The sequence below is a fragment of the Saccostrea echinata genome, unplaced genomic scaffold (genome assembly GCF_033153115.1).
Source record: "Saccostrea echinata isolate AGI-Se365-2 ecotype Australia unplaced genomic scaffold, CSIRO_AGI_Sech_v1 ptg000009l, whole genome shotgun sequence".
NCBI lineage: Eukaryota > Metazoa > Mollusca > Bivalvia > Ostreida > Ostreidae > Saccostrea > Saccostrea echinata.
Window position 1 is genome coordinate 18,040,718 of NW_026889758.1, and position 13,432 is coordinate 18,054,149.

At 32.4% G+C, this 13,432-nt stretch overlaps 2 protein-coding genes across 2 annotated transcripts in view; one reads left to right on the forward strand and one right to left on the reverse strand.

Annotated features, from left to right (window-relative positions):
* The first annotated feature begins 1,187 nt into the window (after nucleotides 1–1,187).
* LOC133182481 (acetylcholine receptor subunit alpha-type acr-16-like) lies at nucleotides 1,188–3,621 on the forward strand. Its single transcript, XM_061317328.1, has 2 exons — nucleotides 1,188–1,816; nucleotides 3,585–3,621. Exons 1-2 carry the CDS (start codon nucleotides 1,188–1,190, stop codon nucleotides 3,619–3,621), a joined length of 666 nt encoding a protein of 221 aa, XP_061173312.1.
* Nucleotides 3,622–7,625: 4,004 nt separating this feature from the next.
* LOC133182482 (macrophage mannose receptor 1-like) overlaps nucleotides 7,626–13,432 on the reverse strand; it is a 34,287-nt gene continuing 28,480 nt past the window's right edge. Inside the window, exons 9-11 of the mRNA XM_061317329.1 lie at nucleotides 13,282–13,372; nucleotides 9,827–10,037; nucleotides 7,626–7,703 (exon numbers count right to left, since the gene is read on the reverse strand). Coding sequence (XP_061173313.1) covers nucleotides 7,676–7,703; nucleotides 9,827–10,037; nucleotides 13,282–13,372 — 330 coding nt within the window. The 3' untranslated portion in view covers nucleotides 7,626–7,675. The remainder of the gene's footprint in view (nucleotides 7,704–9,826; nucleotides 10,038–13,281; nucleotides 13,373–13,432) is intronic.

Below are 13,432 nucleotides of genomic sequence, written 5' to 3' on the forward strand. Positions count from 1 at the left end.
CCACTCTAGGGCTTGAGTAAAAAACCTGCACTTGTTATGAAACTGATGTATAGTTCTTCTTCATGTCCGTAGCAAATACTGATACCCAGTCTACATGATCTAAGCGTCACTAGCGAACGGTGCACATACCTGTGCTTGCAAGACCAAATAGACTAGGTTTACACACGTGCGAAGATCCTTTCAGACGAGCTCGGCAAATCACGGCAAATCACGTTGCTTTGCCGAGAAGTTACGATTGCAGGTGTTTAACCACATAATAACCATTCCGTTATTTAAAAAAAGAGAAAAAACACACACACAGTTAATGATTAATATTCTCACTCAAAAGAAAATATACGGCAATTAACGAACAATAATCATGACAGTTATATAATTGGTGAAAAGATTTATCACTTTCAATCGAAGGATGACCTATATATTTTCGTGAAAAAGACTGAGGAGGCAGCGAGCGTAGGAATATGAAAACTTTTTATTTCCTTTTCTGGGGAAAAGTGATTTTCTTAAAATCTTTTTACGTTAATTTTGTTTTCTTTAACGTATTGAATACACATCATTATTCTTAACATTTGTTGTAATGTTGTATCTACTGATCATGAATGGAACTATTTTCTTCGGAGCAATTGTGTGAAGAGTACCTGACTTTAGTAATATATCTTGAATAGATAATATGCACTGATCGAATATATTAAAAAAGATAAAAAAATATTTTGATGCTTAAAAAAAAAATATACCCATGAATGATAAGGGAAAAGGCAGTAAACCATTCGAAACTTTAGTTGCTTAAATCTTGCTTCTTTTGAATCAGTTTAAAGTATTTTGTCATACCTGGATTCACATCTTTAAATTTTATAAAAGGAATTGCCTGGAGGAAATGAGAGATACACTGAATGATATAAGGAATTTATAATATATCTAAACAGGAATACCGGTATATTTTAATGTGATCCAGGGTTCAGTATATGTACACAGATGAATTATTAACGTAGCAAGCAGTGGACATTATGGTTAGTTTCAAAGTAAAATGCTGACATATTGCACTGTTGTGTATATCAATCAACACAATCGATGTATTCGGCATGTGCTTTCAATGATTAAAATACAGAGGATCTGTATCAATACTAGCTGTTAAAGAAAGAGAGACAATGAAGCCTTCAGATTTAATCATGTTAGGGATATTTTACACAATAATGGAATTTGTATCAGGACAATCAGGAACGGATATGAGAAATCTATATACCTATCTCTTTACGACGAGTGGGTACAACAAGAATATACGTCCGACTGTGAACCAGAGTGTACCAACAAAGGTGTCAGTAGAACTCCTGTTGACCGGTCTTCTCGGGATAGATGAAGCTAAGCAGCAAATGGGATCTGTCGGTACTCTAACTATACGGTGGCGGGACGATTTCCTCTCGTGGTCCCCGTCATCTTATGGGGAAGCAATGTATGTTGATCTTCCACAAGATCTTATTTGGACGCCGGATTTACAAGTGTTTAATGGCCTGACTGACTTTACTAACTTGGGTGGAAGTTTCATGACTTTGCGGGTGTTTAGTACAGGAGATGTAGTTTGGATGCCATATAAAGTATTTGACACCAAATGTAGAATCGACATTACATATTTTCCCTTTGATCGACAGAAGTGCCAAATAATTCTGGTAGCCTGGAATAGTGATGCTTCGTCAGTGAATCTTACAAAAGGGACAAACGGCATGCAGATCGATGAAGATATAAATGATGGACAATGGACCTTGTCCAATCCCAAAGCTGATGTCAGAATGGATGATAACCAGTCTCTGATAACGTTTGAATTAATGTTAGAAAGAAAACCAAAAGTCTTCGTTATAAATATAATGATTCCTATGTTTTTCCTTATTGTTCTGGATGTGTTTACTTTCATAATCCCTAACGACAGCGGGGAGAAAATTTCATATTCAGTTGCTGTCATATTGGCATTGTCTATATTTATGACAGTAGTTACTAGTATACTTCCGCCTACGTCATATTCTACGTCATATCTGGAAATATATATTATACTTATTTTGGGATTTGGAACTTTGATACTTATTATAACGGCAATTTCTTTAAGAATTCATGAAAGGACCCAGGATAGAGAAATATCTTTCTGGTTAAAGAAATTGACAATACTTTCTTGGAAATTAAAATGTCGCTCTCGAAACAATTCAGTTCAACAAGACAGTTATCCGAACAAAATGGACACCGTTAGTAATAATGAAGTAGAGATGGATGTTAAAAATACGAAGGAAATGATGCATTTAAATAACAAACAATGTGAGACTGTTATTTGGACTGATGTAACATCAGCTATAGATTTCTTCATGTTTTGGATATTTTCATTTATTATTTTGATATCATCTGCTTCTCTGCTTGGACTTGCTGCATCCAATTAAACTGTCGTTCTGCACTAATCAAATTTGTTGCCATAATGAAATGATTTTAAAAAAAAATTATATGATAGTTGTAATTATTTATAGCTATCCCTTTGTTATTATGATGTATTTTCTTCTCTCTGATTGTCCTTGATAGAACATTATTATTATTACTTATTTAGATACAAATTTACAAAATTTTAATGAATTAGCTACGCTCAGAATGATATTCAATATAAAAGAATCCTTGAAACAAATCTCAAATTCTTACACCATCCGTTAATGTATTTAAAGAAGCTGCGCAATTAATAGGAATATATAGGAATCAATGCTTTACAATCGTTACCAAGTGTTGCTATGAGTCTTCAGAAATTATATTTGCAGTGTAAACTAAGTAAACATAAAAATCATTACAAAAAAATAAGTTTGGTTTGCTTAGCAAATAGAAATTAAAGTTATTGGAAAATGCATTTCCTAGTTTGTTGATAATTGTTTGATTAATTAAGGTTCGAGGCTATATTAATCAATGTCAAAATCTTTCATTTTTGAAAGGGTTAACAGTTTTAATCAATCTAATTTTAAAAATTGAGAGACACAATGCAAAGATCATCACTGTTATCATTAACCTGCGGTAAAAGGTTACCTTTTTCCTGTAATTAGAATCAATTATTAGTGTTCAAATTTTCTGGTAACTCTTGATTTTGTTTAATCAATTACACTTATTTTTTCCTCAATTTAAAATTGACTTTTGATAATAAAACAAAATAGATATTTTATTTAAATTTTGCACATATGTTTTCTTCCTCCTATTTCAAAATTTCTGAAAAATATAATCAAACTCTGAGTTTTTTAAAACATTAAATTAACGATTTCCTAACCTACACCCCCCCCCCCCTCACACACACACAGATCATTCATGCTGTGATGATATTTTGTCCTTATATTGTAATACCTTTTCATTAAATGATAATTAGTTGACATTAATAATGCTACATTGTAATGTGAAATTAGGTGCTGATATTTTTTTCATTCCTGACGACACTTTGACATTTATTGATGATATTAGACAGTACGTGTTGATATTTCTTTATATTTACTGATACTTTGAGATTATATATTGATACTTTGACATCATACATGTATACATGTACTGATACTTTGACATTATAAACTATTGTATGACATTACATACAGTTTCACTGATCTTAACAATATGTTGGAACTCCAATGAGAACTAATAGTGGTCCTTTGTGAGCCGACCTGTTTTTATATTCCTATGAAATAAATTTTATCCTCTCCCAAATCATTCTATAGACGAAAAAATAATAACGACGTTTTATCTGTTTACAATATTCAGTTTATTCACCTGTATTTCGAAAATATCATTTAACTCGAAATAAAAGACAATATAGAGTCTGCCACATCTGTTATTTATTTTGTTTTAATGACTATGGACGTTAAGGGAAAACTAACAGCTAAACTGATTTACAAGTTATTTAGTAATATTCCAATTCCACCTTCATATGGAGTCTATTTCTCTAAACTAATTCGGTACGCAAGAGCATGTTCTGATCAATATTTATAACCAGGCAGACTTCTGAGAAATAAGTTGATGTCAAAGCGCATTCAAAATCTTCTTTTAAAATCAGCATTTTACAAATTCCATTGTCGATAAAAAATGTCTTTTTTTAATTATTGATTCGTATTTTGACTGACATGTTTCCTTTCAATTGTTAGGCCATTGTTCTACATTGTTTTTGTTTATGAAATTTTTTATTTTATTTTATGCCGACGATACTGTAATACTTGCGGAAACTGCTGACGATCTTCAAAGAGCATTAAATGAATTTTACATATATTGTGAAAAATGGAAGTTGTGTGTGAATATTAAGAAAACAAAGATACTTATTTTCTCAAAGGGTAGACAACCAAAAATATTTTTACATATAATGGCAGTGTCATAGAAGTAGTCAAAGATTTTAATTATTTGGGGATTGTATTTTCTCGTACAGGCTCATTATGTAAAGCAAGAAAACACCTATGTGAACAAGCACAAAAGGCAATGTATAGTGTGATACGTAAAATTAGACAATTTAATCTACCCTTCGAATGTCAATTGGATCTGTTTGATAAAGTAGTTTTCCTAGTATTGTTATATGGCTGTGAAATATGGAGTTATGAAAATATTGATATTATTGAACGAGTACATTTACGTTTTCTGAAACATATATTGAATTTAAAAAGTACTACTCCAAGTTATAATTATGATTTATGGAGAAACTGGACGGTTTCCATTATATATAAATATTTACTCAAGAATGGTAAAATACTGGGCAAAACTTGTGTATGAAAAAGAAAACAAATTGTGTAGAATTGTATATATGTATTTACGTAAACAATATGATAAAGGAGAAATGACAAACTCCTGGATTTCATTTGTACAAAATATTTTTGACAGATGTGGTTTATCAAATATATGGTATGAGCAATATTTCTATAATGTAGAATGGATATCTGCTACAGTCAAACAAAGATTAAAAAATCAGTATATTCAAAAGTGGAATAGTGAAGTTCAAGAATCTTCAAAAAGTTTAAATTATAGAATTTTTAAAACCAATTTTGAGTGCGAAAAATATTTAACACTGTTATCATGTAAATTTAGAAAAACTTTAGTTAAATTTAGAACCACAAACCACCATCTTCCAATTGAAATAGGTAGATGGAATGGTACTCAAAGAAATGAAAGATTTTGTAGCTTATGTGATAGTTATCAGATAGGAGATGAATATCATTATATTTTAGAATGTAATGCTTCAAACCAACCGAGGAAAATTTTTTTGAACCAAAAATTTTGCTCTAAGCCAAACACTATGAAGTTTTGTGAAGTTATGTGCCAAAATGATGTTGATTCTTTGAAAAAATTATGTACATTTATTACTAAGATTAATAGTATGGTCTGTTCTCCCTAGCTAGCTGAATTAATCTCACCTTTTGCTTGACCCACTGTATTATATGTATATATGTTTTAAATGTTTATGTACCTCATGTACCATTTACATGGTTTTTGAGTGAATAAATTGAATAGAATTGAATAGACACCAATTCTGACTACTGACTACTCCGTTTACCTGAGAAAACCTACAGCAGGTCTGACAGTTCGACACGATCCCACCTCTAGGGTTTCTTGAAAAGGTCCCTGTTTTTGCCCTGATCAAGATTCCTATTGTTAAAGGATTTATGTGAAGGATTACTCTTCGTCATGCTCACCCTTTTCAGACTAAAATTAAACAGTAATTTTAGCATACACAATCGCATAGGAGCATTAAAACATACTTTCTTTGAAAAAATACAATTGGCAGATTCAGTACACTTGATTGTTTATTCTATATTTTTTCAGATTTCACAGTTGAAAATTAAAAAAAAATCATAACTTTGCTAAAGAAAATTAAAAATGGTATTATTGATTTGATTTTAGCATTACTATTTAAAATTAATTACAAATAAAAATTGTTTTAATATTCGGTGTTTAGCATACCATAGCCCCCATCTAAGTTATCTTCTCGCGATTGACATGATAAGACGATTTTTTGTTCACCATCCTGACAAAATTATCAGTGCACGGGCTATCAAAATAGCAATGGCTTTGTTTATAGATGAACGCCGAGTCTTTAATTGAAAGTAATTGTTCGAAAATCGTTTCCTCACTTATAGAACTGATACTGAATATTCTAAAGTTGTAAAATTCTTACTCATAGCTCACTTAGAAATAAAGTATTCCAAAGGATACACTTATACTACATTCATTAGATTGATTGATTGATTGTATGTTGTTTTACGTCCCATTCGAGAATTTTTCACTCATATAGAGACGTCACCGTATACCGGTGAAGGGCTTCTAATTTTGACTTTTACTCGGCACTCAGGGCCATTGAGCAGTGAGGGATCTTTATCTCGCCAACGCCTGCCGTGACACGGGGCCTCGGTTTTTAAGGTCTCATCCGAAGGACCCGCAACTTTCACTTCAAAGTGCCGAGAGTATGTCGAAGGAACAGTTGCTACCTATTTTTTATCGACTAAGGTCAGCCGCGGCCGAGATTCGAACTCACGATCTTTCGATACATTCATTAGAAATATTATTGATATATTTAAGGTATTTAAGGTATGTCACCCCTGACACGAGTTAAACCAAGAATTTTTTGAGAAGTACATTTTAGATAATTACTTGTATAGCATGACTCAAAATCGCAGAGGAAACTGGGGGTCAGTGTATGCATCTTATTAAGCAATGGTAAAATTAACCTGGCTTTTTTGCACTTGAATTGTATTTTTTATGTTAATCAATTTTATCTTTATCATATTTTAACAGATACATGGTCATAAATATAATGTAATCGTATTTTATGTAAAATAGTTTGAATTGAATAAGATTTATCATTGAAAAAATCCTGCAAATAAATGCACGTAAATTATTGTGTGACTTTTTTGCACTAAAAAGTATCATATTTGGAGAATGAAAATCTAAATAGGCAATAAAATAATTTCTTGTATCAAGCTTTTTATGATTGTAGTGCTGATCGCCTGGAAGTATCGTGTGGTTTAAAATAATGACAGAAAAAGTTTGGGAATGTTATGTACATTTTGAGATACTAGTATTTGTCAAAATATGCAATTTTCAGGCAAAAAGTGTAATTTTTATCTTGACTTCTTCGATATATTTTCATTTCTTTGTAAAGTCTGTTGAGTGTTCTATTAATATTAATTGAAACTTATTTTAATATTCCTTGCATATAATAACGATAAAGGACAAAATTCTCTGAGTATACATATGAAAAGCTAAAGTTCTAAGATATTAAATTTAGCAAATATGTAGATTTGAAAATTTTTCTTCTAAATGTCCCTCCACCACAAGAAATAGTCTCCCATAAACCTTGTTTCTTTATGATTAAATTTTGTGAGCAGTTTTTATATTGAATATTTTATAATTTGTATTATTTAAATCATATATTTGACCAAACTTTTCTGAAAAGCTAACGAGTGACATAACCAAATGCTAAATGAAGGCGATTAAAGAACGTTTAGTTTAAATATTAAAGAGTTTTGAAATGTGCATTACATGTTAAATACGCTGTAGTATATTAAGTTTAGAAGTTTGTAGTTTCTCTGCAAATGAGATATAAAAATGTTTTATTCATTACAAAAGGAACCTAGAAACAATAAGCCTTGCAACACTGGATAAAAGTTTCATTTATTGAATGACGTACAGCAGGAAAATCCAGTAAACACATTCATCCAATAAGATTTCCGATGATGTTTCTGTAAAAGGAACAAGGTATCAGTTGAAAACAGTATATTGTTAAACGTGTTAATATTTGAGTTTGAAATAGTACAGTAGAACATATTCCCCCTCCCCCGCACACACTGTTTACATAATCTGTTCATAAAAAATAGAATTATTTCACAATTCTTCACAATGGCGAGGATTGATATAAAATTTATACCATAATTCACGATAAAATAAAAGCGTCATTATGTCAGGATTGGTGATGATTTCTTAAGGTTCGTGTTAACTAAAACTTGAAGTTAATGCATAGACTTTTCTCGTACAAAATCATGCGGATAAGGGGAATGCGAACTTTATAAAGCTTTGTTTCTGTGGCTGACACTCTGCTCTGCACAAAACTGTCTATTAATTGGTGAAGGGACGTGTAGTTCAGGGCAATATTAATAATAAAATCAGCACAGCGTGTTCATTGTTTACTAGATCTGAATTACAAAGTATCTGTTGATGTGAAAAATGACATTTATAAGTTTGAATAACAGAAAATATGCAATGGTATATACAATTGTATCACAGATAGTTATACACGAACCGTCAAAATCAGATTATACATTTACAATTAACATTCTAAGGATAACATTCTTTAAAATCACATTTCAGTGTTTAATACTTTTAACATTCTAGTCAACTAAAGTGAGTTGGATCTACCCTACCTATACTGGATTCCTACACTTCATAGAAATCCTTACAGAGAAAGATACATTGCTGGGTCCAGGAAATGCTCTAACAAGCGCCTATCTTTACTCTTTACAAATTAACCGCTGTAAAGGAAATACTTCAAATGTACTGTACTACGGCATATTCCAGAAGTGGTGTAAATCAGATGTGAATTCTCAAAAACTCCGAAGAATTTTTAGAAAATTTAAAATCACCAATTTTTTCTCGAGTTGATAGCATCAAAATGTAAGACTTTTCTACATTTTAAGCGACCATCCCTTACTATGAATTAAAAACTAGGGTTTTGACAACTGCTTCTTTGTTAGAAATGGAACTCGGAAAATTCTGTATCTTGTGATTAGATATAAACAAAATAACCTTGTTCACAATCACTCTGATTCTACACAAATGTACTCTGTTGATATTAAAAAAGATGCTGTTGTTCCTCATTCACTTTTATGTATTCTTCTTTAACCAGGTCTTCCGACAAACTGTTGGAATTTTGAGGGGAATTAATTGTGCTCCTTTATTATCCGACTTATTTTTATATTCCTATGGAGCAGAATTTATTCAAAAACTTCTACATGGGAAAATAAATACACGTGCTGTGACCGTCAACTCGACATTCAGATATGTCATCGACGTTTTATCAGTTAAGAAGAGTTTGTTCCATTCATATGTCAGTCCGATCTTTCCCAGTGAACTCGAAATAAAAGATACCACAGAGTCCGCCACATATGTTTCATATTTGTATGTTTTAGTGACTATAGACGATAAGGGCCAACCGACAACTACATTACATGACAAACGAGATGACTTCATCTTTTCATCGTTAACTTTTATTGCTCATGTAGTAATATTCCGCTATCACCTACATATGGTGTTTACGTCTCCCGATTTATTCGATACTTAGGAGCATGTTCCGAGTTCGATCAATTTTTTTAATCCGAGGCAGGCTACTGCCAGATTAGTTGATATTACTGGGATTTCAACGACCTCGTTTAAAGTCAGCAATTTGTAAATTCTATGGTCGTTATAATGACCTTGTTAGCAAATATAACTTATCATTGTGTCATATTTTGGCTGACGTGTTTCATACTACCTGTAAGGCCTTTGTTTTTACTAATTTGACTACGGGATGTTCTGTCTACCTGATAAGTACATAGGGCTCACGGCGGGTGTGTACGGTCAACAGGGGTTGTTCACTCTCCTAGGCACCTGACCCCACCTCAGGAATTTCCTGGGGTCCGTGTTTTATGCCCTGTTCACATATTTATATTATTTGCAGATTTTTGAGATCGATCACCGTTCGTTATCGTCACCTTTTTCATTATTGATATCCACAATTAGTTCGCCTATCGAAGATGGGGGATGTAATGCCTCCATGTTAAAGTACATATTCATTAAACTCATGTAAGCAAATACAGTATAATCAACTCACTGTCTCTCACAAATATAATATATTTCAGAGTCGCAATCCTCGTCATTCCATTGATAATGTAGTCCATATTCCTTATCTAGGCAGTTTTCACCGAAAAAGTTGTTTGGTTTTCCAGGTGCAAAGTTGGAATACTGTAGTGTCTTACCATCTGGCTCCCAAACCCAAGTCCCTTCAACTGCCCAGTCCGAGCCACCGAGCCAAGTCTTGCTGACTACATCGGAATAAGAAAACATAGTCGTTATTACATAAAATCTTAGTAGAACGAAAAGTCGTTCAAATATTAGTTTTTTTCCTCCATCACAATTTGCTAATTTGAATCGTTATTTAAGAAAATTATACATAAAATTTGGACATTAAAAATGAATTAAAAATATATGTGAAAATATAAAAATATTTATTGTAAAGCTAGAGAGCGTGAAATATGGTAATTAACATATATTTGTGTATCATTGTCATAAATTACATTAAATGTATCTTTGAGGAACTTGGATTTAATTCTACAAGTGCTAATCCAACTTATACTCATAGTTCCCTCTCTAAGGAAGAAATTCTTCAAAATCATATGTCAGTTTTGAATATTTTTAATATTCCAAACAACCAAAGTGAATTTGAATTACCATATCTATATTGGATTCCGAAACTTCATAAAAATCCTTACAAACAAAGATACATAGCGGGTTCCAGTAAATGTTCAACCAAGCCTCTTTCTTTACTCCTCACTAATATGTTAACAGTAGTGAAGGAGAAACTTCAAGAATACTGTGCAACAATATATTCGAGAAGTGGTGTAAATCAAATGTGGATACTTAAAAATTCCAAGGAACTTTTGGAAAATTTGAAATCACAAGATTTTACCAAAATCAACAGCTTTAAAACTTGTGACTTTTCAACTTTATACACAACCGTTCCTCACGATAAATTAAAGTCCAGGCTTTTTGATATCAGAGACAGCTGCTTTTTCAATAAAAATGGAACTCGCAAATTTACTTACCTTGTCATTGGACATTTGCAAAATTATTTTGTTAAAAAAAAATTCTGATTGTACACACAAGTACTCTGAAGTTGACATTAAAAAGATGCTTGAGTTTCTGATTGACAATATCTATGTGGTTTTTGGAGACCAGGTCTTCCAACAATTTATTGGAATTTCCATGGGTACCAATTGCGGCCTATTATTAGCAGACCTTTTTTGTATTCATATGAAGCAGAATTTGTCCAAAATCTTATACGTGAAAAGAAGAAAACACTTGCTGTGGCATTCAACTCGACATTTAGATATATATCGACGACGTATTGTCAATGAACAATGGTTATTTTCATTCTGATGCCCATACGATATATCCCGGTGAGCTTGAGATAAAAGATACCACAGAGTCTGAAACATCTGTTTCATTTTTGAATATTTTACTTGGAAAAGACGTTAATGGTAATCTAACAGCCAAGCTTTATGATATACGTGATGACTTTAACTTTTCAATCGTCAACTTCCATTACTTATGCAGCAATATACCTTCATCACCTGCATACAGGGTTTATATCTCTCCGATACGCAAGAGCATGCTCTACGTATGTACAATTTCTAAAACGAGGTAAATTGTTGACAAACAAGTTGATGAAACAAGAATATCAGCAGTCTCGTTTAAAGTCATCATTTGGTAAGTTCTATGGTCGACACAATGATCTTGTCAGCAAATACAATTTATCATTGAGTCAAATGCTGACTAATTGTTAGGCCATTATTTACAAACTGAATTGTAGACGGATTTTACCGTTATTTCCCGATCATGACAAGGAGCACACGGCGGGTCGGCAGGGGATGCTCACTCCTCCATGGCACCTGATCCAACCTCTGATGTTTTGGAGGTCCGTGTTTGCTCTGCTCCTATTTTGTATTGTTTAATGGACTTTTGAGCTTGAATACTGTTCGTTATCTCTATTTATTTCATTATGAAAATATTGTAGTGAAAAGAATTAATAAACTTATTACGTAATCTGTACACCTGTACTGAAATGGCTATTAATTAGAAAGATGGTTACACAAGAAGTATTAGGATGTTGTAGACCATTACAGTGTGCATTTGGTGAATGTAAATTGTTTTATGCAGCTTTACATTCCAATTAAATTCTGCAGACAATACAGTGGATTTTTCACCCTCTAGAGATTTCTTTTTTTCATGGACTCTAACCTCAGTTTCTGCTATCAATTATTTGGCGAAGGGACAGTTAGCTCATATTTCTTCAAGTCTCATCTCTGGCTAAGAATCGAAAGAACTACCTTTCGAAGAACTAAAATTAAACTACAATATTTCTCAATCTGATGAAAATTTTCTCTGTTTTGAAAACGGTAGCGTGTATATGAGCGGATGAAAGATTTGAATTAAATAAGTGGGGGATGCCACTGCTCTTGGGGGCCTTTACATGTTTCCTGGTTTTAGGGACGTGTTTGGAATTTCAACTATTGACTTAAATAACTAAATCCTCTTCTGAAATGCTTTTCTGTACTCCTCTTTAGACAGACCCTTCACTGATGAATTGGATCTAGAGTTAATGCGTTTACCAGCTAAATGTCTGTTAAGTTTTGGGAACAGAAAAAAGTCACAAGGGGAAAGATTTTGAGAGTGAAATAGTCGTTCTTTCCTCTTTTGAATAGTTGAATAATGAAACACGATTAGCTCTCTGTTTCTTATTCAGTAGGTGAGGAATCCATCTTCCAGAGATCTTCCTGTATCTGAGGCCTTTTGTTTGAATTTTATGAACCTTTTCCTTTGATATCCCTACTAAACGAGCTAAGTCTTTAACAGTATACCTTCCTTCTCTCTCTACCAAGTCTTTGGTTTTCAGCAAGTTTTTTGGTTTCCCTGATCGTGCATCATCTTTAACACTTTCTCTTCCATCCTTAAATTTTTTTCAACAACCTGGAAATTGATCTACGATTTCTTTGACAATTGTTAGTCTCCATACATATTGTGTATTTCTTTCTTTTGCTTATTTTTTTTTATTAGTTTAGCACAGTGTAGTTTCATATATCCATTGTTGTACTTACTTTTTCTCCATCATAAAGCAACAGAGTAGCACGTGTAGGGGATTTTAAAAGTTCATAAAACTTCAAAAATTCATTTTTTTCTTTTTCTTCAAGGACGATGCGGTTGATAAGGAATTCAGTCAACCGTTACAAGTGTGTCTGAAGTGATCTATATTTAATTTTTAATAAAGGACTGGGGAAGACAAACCTTTTTGAATGACCCTTCTATTTCTTTCTTCACTATGAAATTTAAATTATTCACTCTCAAATTTATATCAAACGTCATCCCAAGTTTTGCATTATGAAAAACGGTTGAAAGTACTGTCCAAAATTACCTGGATGATGCACAATTCATTTATTCAATGGATTATAGTAATAATGTAATTGCAATTTATCTAAACAGTTTTAAGTCTATACCAAGAAACGAACTCACTTGAATAGCTACGCATCTGTTGAGCTATAAATTCATCTTCTTCTGCGGTCTCTATATGCGCCAAATAACCACCATGTATTTCGCACATTTTCTATAATAAATATTCAAATATAAGGTTTAATATGCTTGATGCATTTTGTAAATAAATTTA